Source organism: Mustela lutreola, chromosome 5, assembly GCF_030435805.1.
Source record: "Mustela lutreola isolate mMusLut2 chromosome 5, mMusLut2.pri, whole genome shotgun sequence".
Classification (NCBI taxonomy): domain Eukaryota; kingdom Metazoa; phylum Chordata; class Mammalia; order Carnivora; family Mustelidae; genus Mustela; species Mustela lutreola.
In genome coordinates, this window is record NC_081294.1 from 57,992,966 (window position 1) to 58,014,627 (window position 21,662).

Sequence of the window (21,662 nt, forward strand, 5' to 3'; positions counted from 1 at the left end):
GCTGCACAGAATTGTCCATCTGAGAAGCCGCTCAAGTATTACATCAACATCTGGAATTGGGAGCCCATGAAAACAGACTTTGTTTTCTCTTTCCTTAGCAGCTTCCTTCACGTGACAGGTCCCTCCCTGTCTGTAGACACACTGATCGCTCATTGAGTACTGATGTCAGCTGCCCTGGAAAGTGACTTCCTGTTTCACTGAGTCTTATGCCACCCCTTGGCCCTTTTTTAGTTCATTGTGCCTATATGAGGGAAGAGTCTATTTTAATTAGACCATCACAAATTTATACTCCAAATCTGCAGTAAATAGCTACAGCTGTGTGTAGGCAGCACAAGACCTGGGTAGAAAGATGTGGACGTACCATAAACTGGGTACTGCCTATGTTACCCTAGTTCATCTTCAGAAGCAACTCCATTATACAGATGAGTAGACAAACCCAGAGAGGGACAGTGGATGGCCCAAAGTCACACAGCTAGTAGTTGTCAGAGCTGAGATTCAAAGCCAGGGCTGACAAAACTCCACTGTGCAGCAGGCCTCCTGAGGTCTCAGGTCTTATCAGTAAGGACATCCGCACCCAGGGAGGGCAAGGAAGATAGAAACCTTTCCTTGTTGCCTGTCTCTCAATGGCACACTGTTAAGAATTAGCCAACTTTGTGGTCCTAGAATAGCTAGCAGTGCCAGTGGGAGCCCAGGTTCAGATCCTCCTTAGTGGGACTGGGAGCCTGGCTCAGGGTCCCGGCCTCTTTGACCTTCAAGAGCAGCACAGACATTCTGTCCTGGACACCAGCCCAGGGACTTTCCCTCCCGGGACAGAGTCCGGAGATGGTTCCCCACACAGGTTCCAGCAGGTTACAAAAGCCACTGTCCTTTTTTATCTCCTTTGAGGCAATGCTTGCATCACATATTTTTTTCCTTTTTGTTCTTTTTAAAATTACAGAAGTTCTGCATATTCATTTTAAAGATTTGTTAAGTATATAGAAAAAGCTTTTTTCGTTGGCTATAAAGAATGTCAGTGTAACAGCTGGCAAATCTGAATCAGATCTATAAATTAGAAATAGCCTTGTATCAATGTTAATTTTCTGTTTTTGAGAACTATACGGTGGTTATGAGAAAGAATATCATTATTTTTAGGAAAAACGTATAGAAATATCAGGAGGTAAAGGAACAGTCTTCTGTAATTTAGTCTCAAGATTTCAAAAAAAATAGAATCGTAGAACAAATGTGTACTAAATTTATGGAATCTGGGTGAAGGATATGCAAGACTTCCTTGTATGGTTTTTTTTTTTAATTTTCTGTAAACCTGAAATTATTTCAAAAATGAAGATTGTATATATATATATGTGTGTGTATATATATATATATATATATATATATGTATTTGTGGGCAGCAGTGAAAACTCCATTTTGCAAAAGCATAATTCAGTTGCGTATCTAGAGAATTCAGTTTGAAAGTAATCACTAACCTTTAACAATAACGTGACTTATGTTAAATGAATTGAATTTATTCAAAGTGAAATCTGATAGTCCTGCTCCCTCCCATGGGCTAAACTCACACACACACACACACACACACACACACACTTATACCCTTTGTAGCATGTACCCAGAGATGCCACCCACCCCTCAGTCTGCAGAATACAGTAGACTCCAGTAGAATGCCCCTTAAGATATCTGTGGGTCCCAACTACTCTTGTGTAGTTAAGGACACTGAGACCTGAGGGCTAGATGGGCCTCGAACTTAGCGGCTGCTTAGTAGCAAGGAGGAGAGTTCGTTCAACCAAAGAGTTCATTTACACCGCTGTTCCTTTCCACAAAAGTTCCAATGTCTTTAAATTTCAGGATTAGGACCCATGGCTTTTGGTTATTAATCTAAAGACCTTTCCACTATATTCTAGCTCCCCTGGTTTGCTTATTGATTTATAAGGGTTCACACAAAAGATAAATTAAGAGTTTACTCATGATTTTTGAAAAGGATCCATAGGCAGGGTTCCTTTAAATAGTAAATTTCCTCATAAAGCTTTCGAGCTTTTTTTTCTTTTCTTTTCTTTTCTTTTCTTTTCTTTTCTTTGTGTGTGTGTGTGGGGTGAGTCAATTTACATGCAATTTTTCAAAGCAAATCTTCCTTAAGGCTCCCGTTTTACCTAGCAGTTGCAGGCATTATGTTAAGACGCCCCATCTGATGGACAAGTGAAACTTGATTCAGTTCAACAAGTTCAAATCACCCATGGTTTGCCAGGTGCAAACTCCAGAAAATCCAAAGATGCATTTGCAACTCTGTCTGACCACAGGGAGTACAGTGTCTAACATGAGGGACTTAGGAAGGCATGCAAGATCCATTAGAGGACCAAACAGCAGGTGCTAGACCCTGAGGTACAGCTGAGTGTAGATGCTATGAATACTGAGAAAAGGAGCCTATTTGTCTGTTGGTAGGAGTGAAGACAAGGTGAAATAAAAAGGGGGGGGGCATCAGTGTGAAGGTGTGGCTAAGCAGGACCTTAATTTCAGTGCTCCTCAATAAAGCAGGTTTACCAATAAAGTAACCTAGTTGATAAAGTGGCCATACCAGCTCCTGGAAAGTCCCACCAAAAATCAGTAGTGGGAATAGATCCAGACCACCAATTTTACACACGTTCCCATAATTAAGTCTGTGTCAGAAGAATTCGACTCTCTCTCTCGATTGATGGGAACACAGATACATAAACATGTATATATACACATATGCGTGTATACATACATGTAGATCACATATCCATGCAATGTTTCTTTCTTTTAGAAAATTCTTTACTCAACAAAGAAAGCCACATGCTTTTCCTCCTAGTTTTTCATTTTTTAAGTTAATTAAATGGGACTAACTAGCGTTTATTTTGCTATTATTATGTGCTAGGCCCTGGACAAGCCCTCCTTTGTGTACTCCCATTTGTTGTTCCCACCTATAAGACATTGACTATTATCATTTCCATTTTACAAAAAAAAAAAAAAAAAAAAAAGGAGGTCCAGAGAGGTTAAGCAAATTGCTAGAGGTCACACAGCAAGGAAGAACCAGAGACAGAATTTTAACCCAGCCCTCTCTGGCTTCAGGATAGGACTTTAGAGACTGGGATGTGAAGGAGGGGAGCCTATGAAACCCTAGGAGGAGGTGTGAATACTGAAAAGTCAGCCTGTCCTCACTGCTGACTGCAGCTCCTACCGAAGGCAATGTCCTGAAGTTGGGTCTAGTGAAAGAATGGGGATCCCACTACTATATGAACCAGACCCCTGAGGCTCTGTGTCTGAATTTCTCCAGAGCAACTGCTCTCTGGCAGCTGGCTCCCTTGCGAATCTCCTGCATCCTCATTTGGCTTGACATTATCAAAATCCGTTTAGGTTTCAGCAGTAGATTAGCGGGCTCGTGGGTGCTGATTTCCTGCTTCTTTTTCATATCCTGTCATTAACCCAGCAACCCCTGAAAGCCCAACAGACATGAAGGAAAGCCTGTCTTATTAAGTTTAAAGATGAATAATTTCTTTAAAATTCTTTTTTTATTTTAAATGAATTCTCTAACTTGTTGCCACACTATGATGGCTGGGGTTACTTTTGGTCTCTAAATTTTTCTTCACCAGGGGTCTTTTCTATTACACCCCTTCCTTACCAGGTCCTTATATTATATCCCTTCCCCCAAAAGGCCTTAATGTGGGGGGAGGGGCAAGTCTGCCAACAGCAGCATTTTTAAGTACAAATTAGTTTTCAAATTATAATAATTAGAGCTTCTGATTAATGGATGATAACAAGTGTTTCCCCCGGACATGTCATTATTTCAGCAAAATAAACAACATTCTGTTTAGGCTGAGAGCCTTACAGATAATAATAATAATGATAGCTAATTTTTATTTAGGACTTATGTTGTACCTAAAATTATATTTAGAGCTTTGCATGAATTAGCTCATTAAATCCTCATAACAACCCTGTGAAATAAATAAGTGTCCCAACGGTACAGTCGTGGGGACTGAGGCCCAGAAAGCTGAGACACTTGGCAAGTGTCAAAGCCAGGATTTGAACCAGGGCAACCTCAGCCCAGAATCTCTGCTCTTCCATACTGTGTAGTATTCTTCCCCTCATAAAGAAGTATTCCATGTCCATCACCCACATAACATGTTTGAGAAGCAAACCATCTAGTTGCATTCTAAAGGTCTGACCCATTTGGGACTTACTTGTTTCTTCTTAACGATATTATGTGATGAAAGCTTCCACACTTCCTTTAGAAGCCCGTGCCCTGGTTTTATTATTCTCAAGGTCAAGAGTTTCTTTTTAAAGTCCAAATCATTGTTTCTCCTGCTTTATTTTAAGCCCTTGTTGACTTTTTATTTGATCTGCTATTGAGCTAAATAAAAATGAATCATCCCTTCTCTTATTTAAAAAAAAAAAATAAAAACAAAAGGAAGGAAAAAAATAAAACCACTTCATACCCTCAAATCATCCTGTGGTTTTTTTTTTTTATAATTTATATATGGAAAACCTTCAGAGAGCCAAACATTTCTCCTCTCCATTTTACAGATGGAGAAAGTGGCACCAAGGTCATTTAGGAGTCTTGTCTTAATGCAGGGGCCAGATAGTAACAGACGAGGGTTGCAAAGTCAGGCAGCTTCACTAACCCTTCGTGCCAGCCTTCAGCAATCCCATGACCTCTCCTGACTGTCCAAACCTTTTGCATGGAATTGCAGCCAAAGATAGATAAATATTTTCAGAAAAGCCCATCTGTTGCAGAATGCAGAAGGGAGCTTGATTCTCATCCTATGCCCATGAGGCTAAAGAAGTCTTCCAACCCATGAGGCCATCAGCGTGATCGATTACAAAGTGAAAAGATCCCCAGAACTTCTTTCAGAATTTCCATCTGAACAAATCACAAATGGTCATTAGAAAACGAGGCTCCACTTAGGTTCTATTCCCATTTAAGGGATCAGGAAAATAAGGCCCCAAGAGATGAACTTGCTTTCTTTGGGCGCCAGCCATTAACTCCCAGCTTTTCCTTAATTCTGTGTTTGCAAATAAGAGCACCCTCAGGAGTGCAGAAGGTGCTGCTTCGTGGTTAATAAGAAATCCTCTTTAAAAATAGGTATTTCTGGGGTGCCCGGGTGGCTCAGTGGGTTAAAGCCTCTGCCTTCAGCTCAGGTTATGATCTCATGGTCCTGGGATGGAACCCCGCATCGGGCTCTCTGCTCAGCAGGGAGCCTGCTTTCCCCTCTCTCTCTGCCTGCCTCTCTGCCTACTTGTGATCTCTGTCAAATAAATAAATAAAATCTTTTTTAAAAAAATAGGTATTTCTGCAACTCCTTTTTTTAGAATTCTGAAGGCATCCAATATTTTCTACATAGATGATTTCAAATGCAACAGAGATGCATTACTGTCACCATGAGAGAAGTCTGATTTCCACATGTTACTTAGATCCCTCCCAGGGAAGGAGTTACCCCCAATATTACATTAGTCTGAGATCCAGTCCTTATTTTCTATTGTTACTTACTTTGGGCCAATGTTTGTTCACTGTTGCTTCCTTTTTTTTTTTCTTTCGTTTATGAAAGTGTCAGTATATTGGACTTGTTTCTGGCTGGGAAGAATAATTAAAGGCTAAAAAAATTAAATTTGGTGCCAAGTTAATATCATTCTCATCTCCCCTGCTGATAATTGTACACTCCAGCACTATTCGAGGTTGTTGGAAGCTTTACATGGACTTCCCAGACTCCAGCTCCTACTGTATTTGATCAGTAAAGAGCAATCACAGAAGTTTAGGAAGCATTGTGCCAGTATTTCACATGCCCTGGGTTAGGAGTTTATACTTAACAAAGAACTTGCCACGAGTTTCATCTGTATTTTTTTTTCAATGCCTGGCATGCAAATAAACAGAAATGTAAAACCAACAAACGTGTACTAATGTCACTGACTTGATGTCACTTCCTGTTTTGCAGTGCCCTGGTCATTGAAAAACAGCAGCATAGACAGTGGTGAAGCAGAAGTTGGTCGACGGGTGACCCAAGAAGTACCCCCAGGCGTGTTCTGGAGATCACAGATTCACATCAGTCAACCCCAGTTCTTAAAGTTCAACATCTCCCTTGGGAAAGATGCTCTCTTTGGTGTTTACATAAGAAGGGGACTTCCACCATCTCATGCCCAGGTATGATCACGCTCGATGCAACTATGAGTTTAAAGAAATTCCTGCTCCCTACCTACTAGGATGGCTATAATTGAAAGTTGGACAATAACAAGTGTTGGCAGGAATGTGGAAAATTGAAACATTGGTCTATTGCTGGTGAGAACATAAAACAGTGCAGTTGCTGTAGAAAAGAGTTTGACAGTTCTTCAGAAAGGCACACCTAGAATCACCATGTGACCAGCAATTCTACTTCTAGATATATACACACAGAGAACTGAAAATGTTCTTTCTCATAAAAACATATACATGAGTGTTCGGAGCAACATTATTCCTAATAGCTAAAAAATGGAAACAACCGAAATGTCCATGAACTGATAAATGGATAAACAAAATGTGACCTATGCATATAGCGAAATATCATTCAACTATAAAAAGGAATGAAGTATTGTTACCTATTAAAACATGAATGAATCTTGAAAGTATGGTACTAGATGCAAAAGACCACCAACTGTATGATTCCATTTAGTGTCCAGAATAGGCAAACCCACAGAGACAGCAAGGAGATGAGGGATTGCCAGGGAGCAGGGAGGAGGGAATTGGCATTGACTGCTGGTAGTTATGGGATTTCTTTGAAGGGTGATGTAAATGCTCAGGAATTAGACAGTGGTGACGATTATACAACACAGTGAATATATTTTAAAAATTACTGAATTAGGGGTGCCTGGGTGGCTCAGTGGGTTAAGCCGCTGCCTTTGGCTCAGGTCATGATCTCAGGGTCCTGGGATCGAGTCCCGCATCGGGCTCTCTGCTCAGCAGGGAGCCTGCTTCCTTCTCTCTCTCTCTGCCTGCCTCTCAGTGTACTTGTAATTTCTCTCTGTCAAATAAATAAATAAAATCTTTTAAAAAAATTACTGAATTATAAAATGGATAATTTATGTTGTATAAATGGTATCTCAAAAAAAAAATGACATTCTACCTGGTGAAGTCAGCTTCACCAGCTTGGAGGTTAATCCTTGGGCATTTTCATTTCAGGTATTCTAGTTATTGGATTAATTTGTTAAAATATCAGTAGGAGATATCCCAGTATAGCTAAGAAGAGTTGTGTAACCAAAATTCAGCCATTTCTCTGTGATTTCTCCTCCTTCCTCTACTGAGTTCCTTGGGATATCCTTGGCACTGTGAAAGTGATATTATCCCCAGTGTTGGGAATGAAGAGATTGGATTAGATTATGGATTTCCTTGTTTTCCCTCTCATCCATCCTTTAATTTGTCCTGGTAGCGATTTTACTATCTACACACCATTGGGTATAGATTAACACCCACCTAGCCTGGTTTTCTTTTCCAATAAGAATTGTATATTCCAGGTGCCTGGGTGGCTCAGTTGGTTAAGCGACTGCCTCCGGCTCAGATCGTGATCCCAGAGTCCTGGGATCGAGTCCCACATCGGGCTCCCTGCTCTTTGTAGAATCTGCTTCTCCCTCTGACTTTCTCCCCTCTCATGCTCTCTTCCACTGTCTCTCTCTCAAATAAATAAATAAAATCTTTAAAAAAAAAAAAAAAAGAATTGTATATCCCGAGAAAAACCAAGTACGGTTTTCCTGCCTCATTGGCTTTCAAATCCAGCAAGTAAAAAAGAAGTACATTAGGAAAATACCCTAGTGGAAGGCAAACTTCCTTGACTACTCATTATATCCAGTCAAAGCTGACTTTAAAATGTGCTGGAAAGGTATTCATCTAGAAAATTGAATTGAAAGAATTGAAAGCTCTAAACCCTTTGGCAAATGCGAAGGAATCAGGCCACCATTTCTTTGTCTTTGGCTTGTGGCAGACATTGCTAATCGATGGCTGCACTTTTTCCTCAGTGAGCTCAACGCACAGTACCTCCAACAGAAACTTCATGGCAGCAGCCACTACCAACGTACCAGTGTTGGCTCTCAAAATGAAACTTCTTTGCAATTCCAACGTAATGACCTGAAAGGATCGAAGAATCAGTATAAAGGACTAGAGGAGGGCTGTGGGGCTCTTTGCCTGTTTTCTGTTGTGTTTTGTTTTGTTTTACCATACACCGCCCAGGCTATAGGGACCAATATGTGAAGTGGTAATCAATAAGTCATCCATCCATCCATCCTTCCAGAAAAATATTCATTGGTCCAGACACTGATTATTCGGAGATGAGTTAACATAGCCCCCAACCAAGCAGAACTCCTGATACAAAAATTGCATCTGCTCTTCCAAGAGATTTTGCATCCAGAGAAAGAGAGGAGGTCAGGTGAGAGGAGTCCCTGTGTTATTTCTGTGACTTCTGGCCAGGCAGCAGGGTGCTGCTCTGGGAAGTTATGCAAATTGTGAGGTGGTGTCCTTGACCTTCAAGCTCCACTGATTCTACTACAGTACAATGAAGGACTTGCAGTGGTGAAATCTGCTTATTGGCCTTATTCAAGGAAATATGAACATGCCTCTGGGCACAACTGAGAATAACTTTTCTCTCAGCCGGTTGGATGCAAGGAGCTTTGCTGGAGAAAAATGCTTTTTCCCGACACTCTTCCAAAGCACTGCTAACCCCCTTCCCTTGCATGCTCTGAACAACCAGTATCATGGAAAAGCAAATGATCATGGCAAGTCAAGTAGGTAACTCCCTGTAACTGAGTGATAGTGGACAGCAGCAGAAACATACTCTACCCAGTTTCCCTGCTGTTCTGACATTGCAGGACTCAAACCCTCAATGACAATGTCTTTTCTTCTTTTGTGGCTACACCACACTGTCCATCTCCTGCCAGGCTAGTGATTGTTCTAGCGGTCGTCCTCTCAAAATAGCTCCACTCCAGGGACAGCCTCATCACAGTTCAAGGGAAGGGAAATGAATAGGCATGGGCTGATGTACGCTGAGGGTTTCAGTCCAGCTGCCAATTTGGGAGTTTAGCATGCACTAGAGGGTCAAGTAAGCGAGACACTGTGCAGATGCTTAGAAATGGACAAGACAGGTACAATATAGGGGCGCTTCTTAAAAAAAGAAAAAGTGAAAAAACCGACTCCCTACACATTTTCACATTCAGTCACTGTCATTACATGCATTCATATCCATTTGATGAGCTACATTTCCTCGAGGAGATGGTGCTTAGCTCCTTGCAGAGACAGGTGACTAACTCACATCTCGTACCGTTATAGAATTTCTCATTTCTATTGGCATATCCTATCAAGGAACATAAGTTCTAGGGGATTGGCCGTCTAGCCAAGGTGACTCATTTGAGCTGGAAAGAGAGCAAGAGAAAGAGACAGGAAGGGGAATGGTTATGAAATTCTATTGGCTGTGTTGCATGAAATAGCTATGCTTAAATTTTATGGAGTATCATGCTTTGACCAAGAGCCTACAAGTTTTAGTATCCTTGTCCAAGGATATTAAATACAGAGGAGAATCCTTTCTTACCTGCTTAAATTTTTCAAGAATCAGAGTGAGTCCCAGTAGACTTTTTGAATGTAGTTTTTTATAGCAATACAGAGGCAACGGGGCATGGGGGAGAAAGTACGGCAATTGTAGGATGGAGGCCCTGCTGCATATTAACCAGGAGACCTCAGACTTAGCCCTTAACATCTTTTAGCCTCAGTTTGTCTACCTGTGTTACCAGGCTCGCAATGCTGCTGTAATCGCGCTAATACATCAAATGTAGAATGGGAAAACACTTTGTCCACTAAAGCACAATATAAAGATAGCATATACAAGTGTTTCATGGTACTAAGAAATTCCGTGTGGTCCTAGCAAATACTGTATATAGATGAGCAATTATGTAAATATAGCTTCTTAAAGTAAAATTAATTTTCTAGTGTGTTTGCCTTCTTATGGAAGAACAAATTGTATTTTCATTGTAGAAAAAAATTTCAAGACAGAGAAACCAAAGGAAGCAAAAACTGCCACAATTTTAACCCCTTTTGGTAAATGTTTACATGTATTTTTGCTTTAATAAAATCTATCAGTTTGCAGGGGTGGGTGGACTAAGAATCTAAGTGGCTTAAAATAACAAAACCTATTTCTCATTTACCAGGGGTGATTTTGCCCTCAGCACAGATGCTTTTAGCAATGTTCGGGAATATTTTTGCTTTTCACATGGGGACAGAATTGCTTCTAGTGACTAGTGGGTCAAGCCTAGGGACCCTGCTAAACATGCATAGGACAGCTTCCACGACAGAGAATTACCCCTCCCAGAATGTCAATAGTGCTGAAATTGGGAAACCCCGCTTCACACGTTCGCATCGATTGAAGAAGATTGGTACATTGTCAGCCTCGTTCAAGGACACAGACCTATGGGGCCTTCCCTGTCAGGCAGATACTCATTCCCTGTAGCAAGGGAAGGAGAAGATGGTGAATTCTGGACCAACCCCTGAATACTTCTGCTTGGAAGTGACGCATGTCTTTTAAGCCCTTGTCCGACGGACCAAAGCAAGTCCTATCCTAACTTCAGTGGAGCAGGAAATACAATCTTCTGTTGACCCTGAGATGTGGAGTACCAGATAAATCAACGAGAAGCCCTACTGACTTCACGATAAAATGTTGAGATACCTGTCCTTGTGGCTAGTATTTGTGTACACCCTTAATTCTTTCCTGAAAGTCAACCCTTGAGGACTTAGTATGAATTACCAAATTGTCCCTCTGGAAGTTTCCACCACTTAACGCACCCTACGTTCCTAACTACCAGCCCAGGGCATAAGTGCCCATTTTATTTACCTGAATCCTTACACTGAGTGTTTTCCTTGTTTCTTCTTTGTCTACTTGAAAGGTAGTTAATATTTATATAGGCTTTTAAATGCAGCATTTTGACACCCTGTATGACCTTTTTTAAGACCTAGAAAAAAACAGAACAAAGCCAATATAAGCCAATCTCAGCCACGCAGTTCGAATTCTTAGCAAGGGTGGTGTGTGAGGAAGCCTAGTGCATCTTGCCACGTATTTGAAATCGGACAGACTGGATGAGATTTGCTCAACCCCCTTTCTAGAAAGGAAACCAATCAGACTTGAATAATAATAATAATCTGACCTGGCTATGGTGCCAGGCATCAAAGGAAATTTCAGTGACTTGCTGCTGCAAGTCAGGGTCTTGGGGGGTTAAGGCGGTGAGCAAGCGCGCTTGACAGTTCATCACCGATTGCTACTGATATGTCAAGCCAAGTAAAATCCTTTGTGAGAACCAGTCAATAATCAGCAAATGAGGTACATGATTAACCTGAGACAACAGGATGCTCTTACCGCTTGGGAGCCCTGCTGAGACTCACCTTCTCCACAGTCCTGTTTAGCAAATATTAAAAATGCCTATTTCATCACTCAGACTGATGGAGCCGTGAGCCCAGTGACTTCCAGAGACAACTGAGGAGCAGAGGGTGGGCTCGCAGCCCCCGTGGGGTTCTTAGAGGGAGATGCTAGGGATTGTATGGCAGTAAGATGAAGCAGACGCCGAAGACCCCCTGGGCTTTACATTGAGATGTGACTGTGGGATGGGAGCGAAACCAGCCACCAGACACATTAAACAATAGAGAACTGCATAAAAGACCACGAATTGCTCCAGGATCATAGGAAATCCTCACGAGTCCGGGAGGTGGAGCGTGGGTGGACCAAGATAAAATGAGCTGAGCACACGTTCCTATTTGTCTTCATCAGCTGAATTCCCCTAAATGACATTTTTTAAAGCACATTTATAGATGGTGATTAGTGATGTTAGCTTTTGCCCCCTCGGGCTTACCCCTTTCTGATTCAGAGCCTTCTTTGAAAATGAACTCTCACTTTTCTTTGTCCCCTTCTCTCTCACCCAAGTACGTAAATGGCACACTGTTGCAGTCCTAGTTGGGACTGGCCAGATCCCTGGGACACGGGGACCCTGAGTGCTCTGAGCACCTTGCTTCACCCCCCCATGCTGCCATCTCCACGCCCTCATGGTGCCCACTGACCAGTCAGATGGGCTCATCCCAGACTCCCCCCATTCTGGGGCAGCCGTACGCTTCACTCAGAGGGCATTCCAGGGTACGACTGTCGGCTTGCATAGCGCGTCACATAGCGATTTATCTGCCTTTCGGAGGGAGGCATATTTTTACAGGCATGTTTTTCAGACCATTCCTTTCCCAAGGAATTTGAAGTATGGAGAAAGATTTTGTGAAACCAAGAGAGATTTGGTTTCTTCCGTATGGTGCTGAAAGTGCTTTTGGAAGGGTCTTCCTCAGGAGGTCCCTTGTGATTATCTGTTGCATCCTAACCAGAACTGAAACTGCCACTTGGGGGAGCAGACACCCCCCTGGGCAGCCACCAAGCAGAGCTTGGAGAAATCTCCAGGGATGTTTGAGATTTTACAAGAGAGCTGGCACTGGTGGGAGGTGGGGGAACAGGGGAGGCCACTGCAGTTGTTTTTCAGGAAGGGTCATGTTTGAGAACATGGAACTCAGGAAGAAAGACAGAAACTGGGAAGGCAGGGATGAATAATAGAGGACAGCCCCACGTCACGTTTTTAGACCGAATAGACTCTCAGAGGCGCTGTAATTTAGGAGTTGGCAAATTTTCTAGGCAAAGACCTTTATCTTCAAGTGAGATCTTATGTAGAACGCCATAAATAAAATGGATAAAAGCAATGATTTTATTAGCATAAATGTAGTGTATAGTTCAAATCCATATTTATTATAACATTAATCTTGGTAAATGTATGTTTACTGTATGTGTAACTGAGAGAAAAACTATATATAGCTACGCAGATAGAGACACAGGGAGAGAGACTAAACTCATGATGGTGGTCACCTCTTGGAGTAGGTAAGAACAGGACAAAGAATTAGATTCAAAAGCACTTGCTTTTATCCATAATAAAATATTAACAGTAGAGCAAACTCCTTCCCCATCCCCAGCACACAAACACAGAGATTGGAAATAAATATGACAAAATGTTAGCATTTATTCATTTGAGTGGTTCGAATATGGGTATTTGCTACCATATTCTTCATACTTTTCTTAATTTTTATAATGTCTCTCTCTTTAAGAAAAGTGCATTTGTGACAAGCTTGAATCTATTTTGAGTAAAAGAAGCATTAGGAGGCTATAGATGGTGACTATAATCTTATATCACTCTCAAGATTCAATTTATTTATATACTTTGTTTTGTTTGCACCGTTTTAAGAAAAATCACAATGAATACACACACACGCGCACACACACACACACACGTAGTTGCAAATCACAGCAGTATTTTCTTTAATCATTTCCCTTACCGGCTCTGACTACTCTTCAATTAAATTGATCCACAAGCTTGAAAGAGGAGCGATAGGAAATAATTGTTTCAAGACTAAATCACTTCAGATACCCAACAACTATTTCCATCCCTTGCCTTAAATACAGAAATAGAGAGGTTGCACCCTAATTTTAAAGTTAGCTTTGAAACTGTCTTCACTAAAATACACACACACACACACACACACACACACACACACATGCACGTGTATAGATACATATAGATACAAATATAGATACAGACCTATGATACAGAGATATATAGATATACCTATACTCATATATAACCTGTATGAGACATCTTACATGTCCATTTGAAATTGCACTCCTGGTGTCACATTCTGGCACGAACTTGTATTTCCGCTCTATGCGACATTTGGTGGAACAGGATCCTCCAGGACATTTGCTTATACAACTTTATCCGAGCAAACACACACCAAGGAAAACTGCTTGCAGATCGATAAGCTTCCTAATAAAAGAGAGTTACAGAAGTTCAAGTCCATGTTCAGAGATATCAAGAAAAATTGTATTCCAACCTCTTCACAGAAATTAATGGCTTTGAAAATGTTAATTGAAACCCCTTTCAGGTTAAGGATGTTTCATAGGGAAACAAAAGTTGTTATAAGACAAAAATATCCATTAATCATCTGATCACTTACAAAAATGTTCTCCTCTTGGAGCTCCCTCCCCATGTAGCACTACTTATGGTCATAAGAGTCAGCATTAGCTGGGAGCTCAACATGCCAGGACTGTTTCCCGTGAATTATTTTATCCTCACAATGATGCAGTGAGGTAGGCACTAAGAGGAGCGGCTCCATTTTACACGTGAAAGAATGGACACAGCATTCAGAGCAGCAAAGCTGGTCCGTCCGGGGCCGAGCAGTGAGACCCCTCTCTTTCCTTGTCGCTGGTCAGCACTCTTTTCTAGGAGCTGCCTGCACGCAGTGCAAGGTAAACCCCACCGCTGATGGACTGCAGTTACAGCTCTTGCACAGACCAGAATTTCATTAAATCAGTGACAGTGGTGCCCAAGATCTGCCTTCAAGTGCCAGAGGAAGTCTTGAGAAACAGGGCTCCTGCTGAGGTAATGCAAAGAAATATACAGCGGTAAGAAGTAACAACGAGGTGACGAAATCGGCCCTTCTGAGAGGAGGATTATAATAACATCAAGAGAGGTCCTAGGACATCTGACAGAGACGTCCAGTGTGTTTACAGAAGCATCCCTTTTGACTGTTCACCAGTCAAGCTCAAGTGATGCTGCATTGTTCTCGAGTGTTCCATCGATTTGGAGATGCACATAATGCTTGTCTTTGACATCCCGAGACCAGGATATGTTTTGCAATCGATGCAGCTGAGAGACAATGAAATGTTTGCCGTCGCATTTTTGTGTATGGATGAAAACTAAACGTGCATTCGAACAATTAGACTGTAGTTCCTAATATAACCTGAATTTTCCTAAGTCTGAGATGAAAATAATTTGTTCTTAATTAGAGCTTCATTCTTCAAGACAAAGTCCTACCTCTGTTCCCATTTGTTAAGGGCATTCATTTTAAGTGGCCTTTTATTAAGTCCAAATATGCTCAGATTATTGATCCTATTGTAGATATCGAGTCAGTTTGGGGATTTAAATATAATTTTCAAAATATGTAAATAAACAGATAAAAATAAAGCTTCAGTAAACATTCTGCAGAATGCTGATGCCGATGCCGCTGTTCCCAACACAAATAAGCATGGGCAGAAATGTATGGACCAGTCCAGACTGCCTGGTCTTGAACTTCAACCTCTAGTACTCCGAAGCTGCGTGGTCTTGGCTAAGTCATTCAGCCTCTGTGTGCCTCCATTTCCTCATCTATAAAATGGAGACAGTAATACCACACATTCGTAGCACTGCTGTGAGGTTTAAATGAGGTAATCTTTATTAGGCACTTGGAACTGTGCCAGTACATACAAATTAAAAAAAAAAAAAAAAAAGAAAAAAGGAATGATAGAAGCTACTGTACCATGTTTTTCTAAAGCATCTATAACACAAGCCCCCAAACAAACAATACAAATTTCAATTTTTTTAAATGATAACCTTTATTCGTGTTTTTCTCATTATAAAAACAATATATATTGATGCTAGGAAACATCGAAAACATTTTTAGTGTGTTTTCCCAACAGTTTTCTGTTCACATGTAGCAATCGTTTTTACAAGTATAGGATTATACCATACATGCAATTTCTACCCTGATTCTTTACATAAAGATAGGTAGGGAACATCTTTCTATATCTGAATATTCTTCCGTAAACTCATCGCAAATGCTTCATAAATAGTCCATTCTAAAGATTAAAAATTTTTGGAACCAATCTCCCTTTTTCAGCATTATAATCCTACTATAGAAAACATCTTTGCAGGTTTATGTTCATGTATTTTTTTAATAATTTCCTTATGATGAATTCTTAAGAGTGGAATTGCTAGCACAAAGGATTTATAGTATGTCAAGCTTTTATAACAATAATAATAGGCATAAGAATAGCTGACAGTGATTGCTTACCATGAGCCCGCCCCGACTCCTAATAGCCCTCAGAGGTAGGTGCCTTTATTATCGCTGGCGTAGGGATTAGAGAGTGGAGATTCAGAGGGCCAAAGTAACTTGCCCAAGGTCACGCTGTTGCTGCCTGGGAATACTGAGACCATGCTCTGAGAGAAGCTGCCTGGTGCCTGGAATTCTGTTCCTCTTCGGTGCTTAAGAAGCCATTTTGTGACTGGACACATTCCCAATTCTCTCCTTCTCTTCAAGGATTTGATTCATTTTCACAACCAACCCACATAAGACCCTCCTATTGATCTTGGGAGGGCGGGGAGCCAAATGTGACATTTTTGACAAGCCGTTGGCTAAAGACCATTAGATGGGGATGTGCGGTAAATAAGAACTCACTTCAGCAAGGCACTGAGAAGTAAAACCTCCATTTTCCTGGCCTTGTGGGAGAGGTTTTGCACCTCCCGGAATAGCCTTGAGGTATTCATCAATTTCACTGAACTTGACCTCTGCGCTGTGGCTCACTTGGTCTTCAGAGCAATACCTCCTACCTGCCCCTCTCCAGGGTTGGATCGAAAGACAGCATGATCAGGGCATGAGCTTGTGGGAAGACAAAGTATGAAATCAATCCATCCGTGCATTCAACAAATGTTCATTGAATGCCTATAGTGGGAACACAGAGATGAAAAGCATTGGCCCTACTTTAAGGAGATGGAGACCTGACATGTTGAGTGACAATGGCAGCATGACATAGGGAGGGCTGTGAGATGTGCAACCGGGCGCACATTCCAGAGTGTCAATTCTGGAATTGGCCTGCTCTGGGCCAATTGAATTTTATTGAATCTTGAATCTTATCTCTGCTCTGTAGTAGCTGAATGTTTATAGCCAAGTCTCTCTAGATTCAGTTTCACCATCCATGAAGTGAGGTCTATACATCATCAGGTTGTTGTGAGTATAAATGAGATAATGCCTAGCAAATAGTGAGCACCCTACGGAGATCCATCAGTCAGTCAGTCTGACGGCTACAACCCTTACAGCTCACTCACAGGTACCTGAGCAACCCTCGGTGTCTGCAGGGAGAATGGTAAGGCTTCCGGCAGAAACCAGCGCAGGCATGCAAACTAAGTTTTAGCTGGTCCTCCTCCAGCCCTTAAGCAAGACTACAAAGATCAGGGTCTTCCAATGTGGCCAAGTGATTCCTGTCCCCCTCTCAATCGTTCTGTAAATATGTGAGGTGGCAGGGGGTCAGGGTACCTCTCCTGGGGCACAATGCACTTTGCATCCAGCCATGTCCAGTCCAAGCACAGCTCCCCGTGGATGGGAGAGGGTGGACGGCAGGCCTCCTGCTAGCACTCCTCTCTTGCATGTTTCCTGAACCAATGCTGTATAGCATTTACGGACTTTGTGCTTGCTCCTTGTGTGATAACTAATTAAACGTTAGCTATGACGATTATTAAAGAGTTGGGTACAGGAGGTTTAAGAGCATAAAAATAGGCCACCAGATATAACCCTTGTGGGATTTGAGGAGAGCTTCCCGGAGGAGATGCTAGACAAACAGATAAAGGAAGAGGAAAGGGAATGGAAGATCTTTCCAAGCAAAAGACAGGGAAGATATCCCTTATTGTGTGCGCTGTGTTGAAGCTTCCCATGATGATTGTTCCCTTTTTAAAAGCTGCGCTTTTCTTTAACCATTGCTTGCCAACAAGGATATAGCATTTCCTCCCTGTACTGGCTCTTACAAGACCAGGAGTGACGGAGGAGGATGACCCCTCTGGCGGTTTTGAGGCTTGGCCCTGCGTGGAGTGGTTGCATGCTTACAGCCATGTACACAGCCCAGCCCAGCATGTTAAATCAAAGGAAGAAGTGGCCCCATACCACGAGGCTCAGAGTCACTCTTATGAGAGGGAATGGGTATTGAGAGAAGGTCTTGGAAAGAGGAGATCAGGACTTCAAGTTTTCAACTGTTTCTCCCTGTTCTCAAAAATTTCATATGAAAGGCTTAACAGTCTCCCAGGGAGATCCTGTCTTCCAATAGAGTCATCATTCTGCCAACAGCAGGCCATAATATTGGATTCCACCAACATTAGCTGAGCACCTACTATGTGTCGTGTCTCAAGGAACTGCAGCAATGGACAAGGCAGAGCTGGTCCTGCCCTGTGGGGCTGGTGGACCATGGCATTAAGACCCCTCCAAGAGGGGCGCCTGGGTGGCTCAGTGGGTGAAGGCCTCTGCCTTCGGCTCAGGTCATGATCCGAAGGTCCTGGGATTGAGCCCTGCATCAGGCTCTCTGCTCAGCGGGGAGCCTGCTTCCTCCTCTCTCTCTGCCTGCCTCTCTACCTACTTGTGATCTCTGTCTGTCAAATAAATAAATAAAATATATTTAAAAAAAAAAAAGACCCCTCCAAGAAATCCCAGGGAGCTCCAGCCACCAGAGAGCGCATTGTCTCTGCCCTGCCCTTGCCTCATTGTTTAGGGATTTTCCCTGTTTCCCTTGGCAACCTACTCTGGAAGAGCTACATGGGAGGCCTGCTGAGATGCTCATCATATCTCTTTAGGTAATTAATCCATTTATATTCATTTTTATCCTCCCCCCACCCCACCCCCTCATGTCAACCCCACCCCACCTCCTCCACCCTCCCCACCTCCAGCACAATACCAGAGACATTCAAAAAATCCTCATTTGAAACCTGAAAACCACCATTTTAGGCTTGATACATAGGGGAAAGGAGAATTGGCAGAACACTTAATCTGCTTATCTTCAGCCAGCAAACCACCAAAAACACTGCCAAGCCAAGAGGGCCCTCGTGGGAACCAGGCATGGTGAACACACCAAGAGAAGTTCTCTTCTTATTACAAAGAAAGCTCTAGTCTCAACTTTTATAACTGTCAGAGCACTCATTCTCTGCTCTTCCACCAGCCTCCCATCATGCTAAAAGGGAAATCTGAAGTTGTTCTGAAATGTGCGCTCTGGAAGGGCAAAGACTGTAGGGTTACCTGCTGGCAACACAGCAGTGCTTGTCCGTCATAGGTGCTCGGTACATGTCTGATGGCAATTCAGTCACCAAACCTCTGCCCGCTGGCCAGCCAGCCATCTCCCCCTCACTCCCTCCACTCCCCTGCTCTGTCCCTCCTGCTTTCTCCTCAGTTGTCCCAGTCACCTCTCAGAGCATTTGCATTGGCCATTCTCTCCTTCTGGAATGTTTCTCCACCAGGTAATCCTATGGCTCCTTCCTTGCTTTTGCCAGGCCTCTGCCCACACACCATGCCCTCAGTCCTTTCCCAACAAGGGAGTTCAAAAGTGGACACTCCTTTATACTTTATCACAGACCCTGCTTTCTTGATCTCACATCAGTTTAGGTGTAATTTAAAAGCCACCCAAGATACACATTTTAAGTGTACAGTTTGATTCTCACACGGTGAAAACCTTATCTGTGTGAGTAAGCCCCACCAGAGTCGTGATCTAGAACACTACCACCTCTCAGAAGCCCCCTGTGCCCCATGCCTACCTCCTCTGAGCCCACCACTGATCTGCTTTCTTTCTGTAGAGATGAAATTTGTCTTCTCTAGAGTTTCACGAACAGGGAACCCTATGCTCTTTGGTTTCTGACCTCTCACTCAGCCTAATATCTGTGAGATTCACCCACATTGTGGTATCAGCGGCTCATTCCTTTTGTTGCTGAGTAGATTTCTAATTGTATGGATAGACTGTAATTTGTTTGTCCATTACTTGTTGATGGGCATTTGGATTGTATTTGATTTGCTTTCTGTTTTGTTCAAAGCTCTCATCAGTCCCTGACATTCTTTTCCCCCATGGCAATGTCATCCCCTGGAGAGCTGGAACCTTGTCCACAGGACTCACTGTTGGAGCCCCAGTGTCCAGAGCAGGGCCAGGCGCATAGGCAGTGCTCAGTGTCTATTGAATGCACAGGTATTTTTACATTCATTTCCCTTTGTAACATAAGGCCTGGGCAAGGCACAAGTTTGTGAGCTATGCTTCAGATCTCTTCTGTGAACCCCAGTCTAGAGATCTTTAGGCCTTCCAGGTGAAACCAGATGTTAGCCCAGCCATGCCTGGCTAAGTGTGTCTGCACCCTGTGAACCCGCCTATGACTCTGAATTCCTGTGGCTTATTCCTCACTTGCCTGCCCTGTGACATCCAAGAATGGTGTTCACTGTCCTCGCTGGTTTCCATAAGAAATTTGGCCACATCTCCCCTTCATTTTCTTCTTTCCTTGGATTTGGGTGTATAAGGAGGGAGTCACAGGAAGAGGCTGCCCTGTGGCCTGGGGAGTCCCCAACACCTTATTGTTCTACCCTCCTTTCCCTATCCTCCCTCTAGCTCCGTTTCTCATACCCAACCAAATTCTTCCTTTGTCTCTTGAGGATATTGTCGCCCACACCCTTGTTCCTCGGTTTCTTAATTTCTACACTGAACAGTTTGTTAAAGGGCTGTTTCCCCCAAAGAGATTAGTAAAATTGTTCCATCTCGTTACACATGGGCAGGTACCTTGTAACCCATAGACACCCTAATTTTTGTCTTAGCACAGCAACTTCATGAGACGAAACAGATGCTGTGGGCCAAAGACATGGGATTCAAATATTGAAACAAGTTGTCTATGCCTTTCTGTTGACACCCCTACTTCTTCTGCTAGAGGCTCTGCAGTCTTCTTTGGGAGCCCATTGTGTCATCAAAGGTCTTCCTGCCCTTGACCCATAGTACACTTTCTTCATCCCAGGGAACAGGAGAATAATGCCTTGCGCTCCCTCCAGACGAGCGAGGCTGGTCAACACCAGGTACCGGCCACCTCCCTGCCACACTGGGCAACCTGTAACACAGTGGGGGTAACGGAATGCTCTCTGAAGCTGACTCCCACATGTAGCTCTCAGCTTTACCACTTACCAATCCCGAGCCAGTAAAGTAACCTCCCTGTGCCTCAGTTTCTGCATATGCAAATTGGGGCAAGAAGTCCTATTCAGTAGGACTGTTGGAAGCACTCAATAAGGTGGTACATGTGAATCTCCTAGAACAGTGCCCGGCCTCATTGAATGTGCCCTCATGATGTCATCTGGACAGTTAGCAAACAAAAATACTGCAAAACGGCAGTGTTGACTAAAATTTCCTAAAATCTTTCCTGCAGAGTTTACATCTTCTCAGGGGTCCTGTCACCAAAACCCCACCATGTTGGTATAGACTTTACTCTAGTACCATTTCCCTTGAGCTGAAATGTTTTCATTCTGTCAGTCAAGACCTCTACTGAGCCCTAGCTGTATACCAGGCACTGGATCTGTGTTGAGTGAAACAGACAAGTCTCCCACTCTGCCAGGCTTGTGTCCAAGAAGAAAGAGATGGACTACCAATCAAAAGATAATAAATTGTGCTGGTTTTAGAGAGGGATGCGTCTTTGCTGAGGAGAGAGACAAGCCGTGGTCGAGGCATTTGAATCGGGAATCAGGGATGTCCACTCTGAACTGGCCGTGCTTAGGCAGAGGCAGGATTGACAGGCAGCAGGCAGGTGTGAGATCAGGAGGAAGAGAAGGCCAGGCAGAGAGGCTACCTCGTGCCTGACCCCTGAGGCTGGGATGAGTTTGACAAGTGTCAGGAACAGAGAAGAATGGGGTGGCCCAAATACAAGAACAGAGAAGTTTGGAGGCGGCAAAGGGAGTTTTTAGACCAGGGAGGGCCAACAGCTAGCAAAGCCATCCCCATCTTCCTGGCACCCTTTTCCATCTACTCCAGTGGGACACCGCCCTGTCCTCAGGTGTCCAGCCTGGT

At 43.0% G+C, this 21,662-nt stretch overlaps 1 protein-coding gene across 6 annotated transcripts in view; it reads left to right on the forward strand.

The window, feature by feature from the left end:
• Window positions 1-21,662, forward strand: part of TENM2 (teneurin transmembrane protein 2) — a 662,844-nt gene that overhangs the window by 453,385 nt on the left and 187,797 nt on the right. For all 6 annotated transcript variants that reach the window (XM_059174241.1, XM_059174242.1, XM_059174243.1 and 3 more), the window contains one exon: window positions 5,937-6,142. In XM_059174241.1, the coding sequence (XP_059030224.1) occupies window positions 5,937-6,142 (206 nt within the window). The remainder of the gene's footprint in view (window positions 1-5,936; window positions 6,143-21,662) is intronic.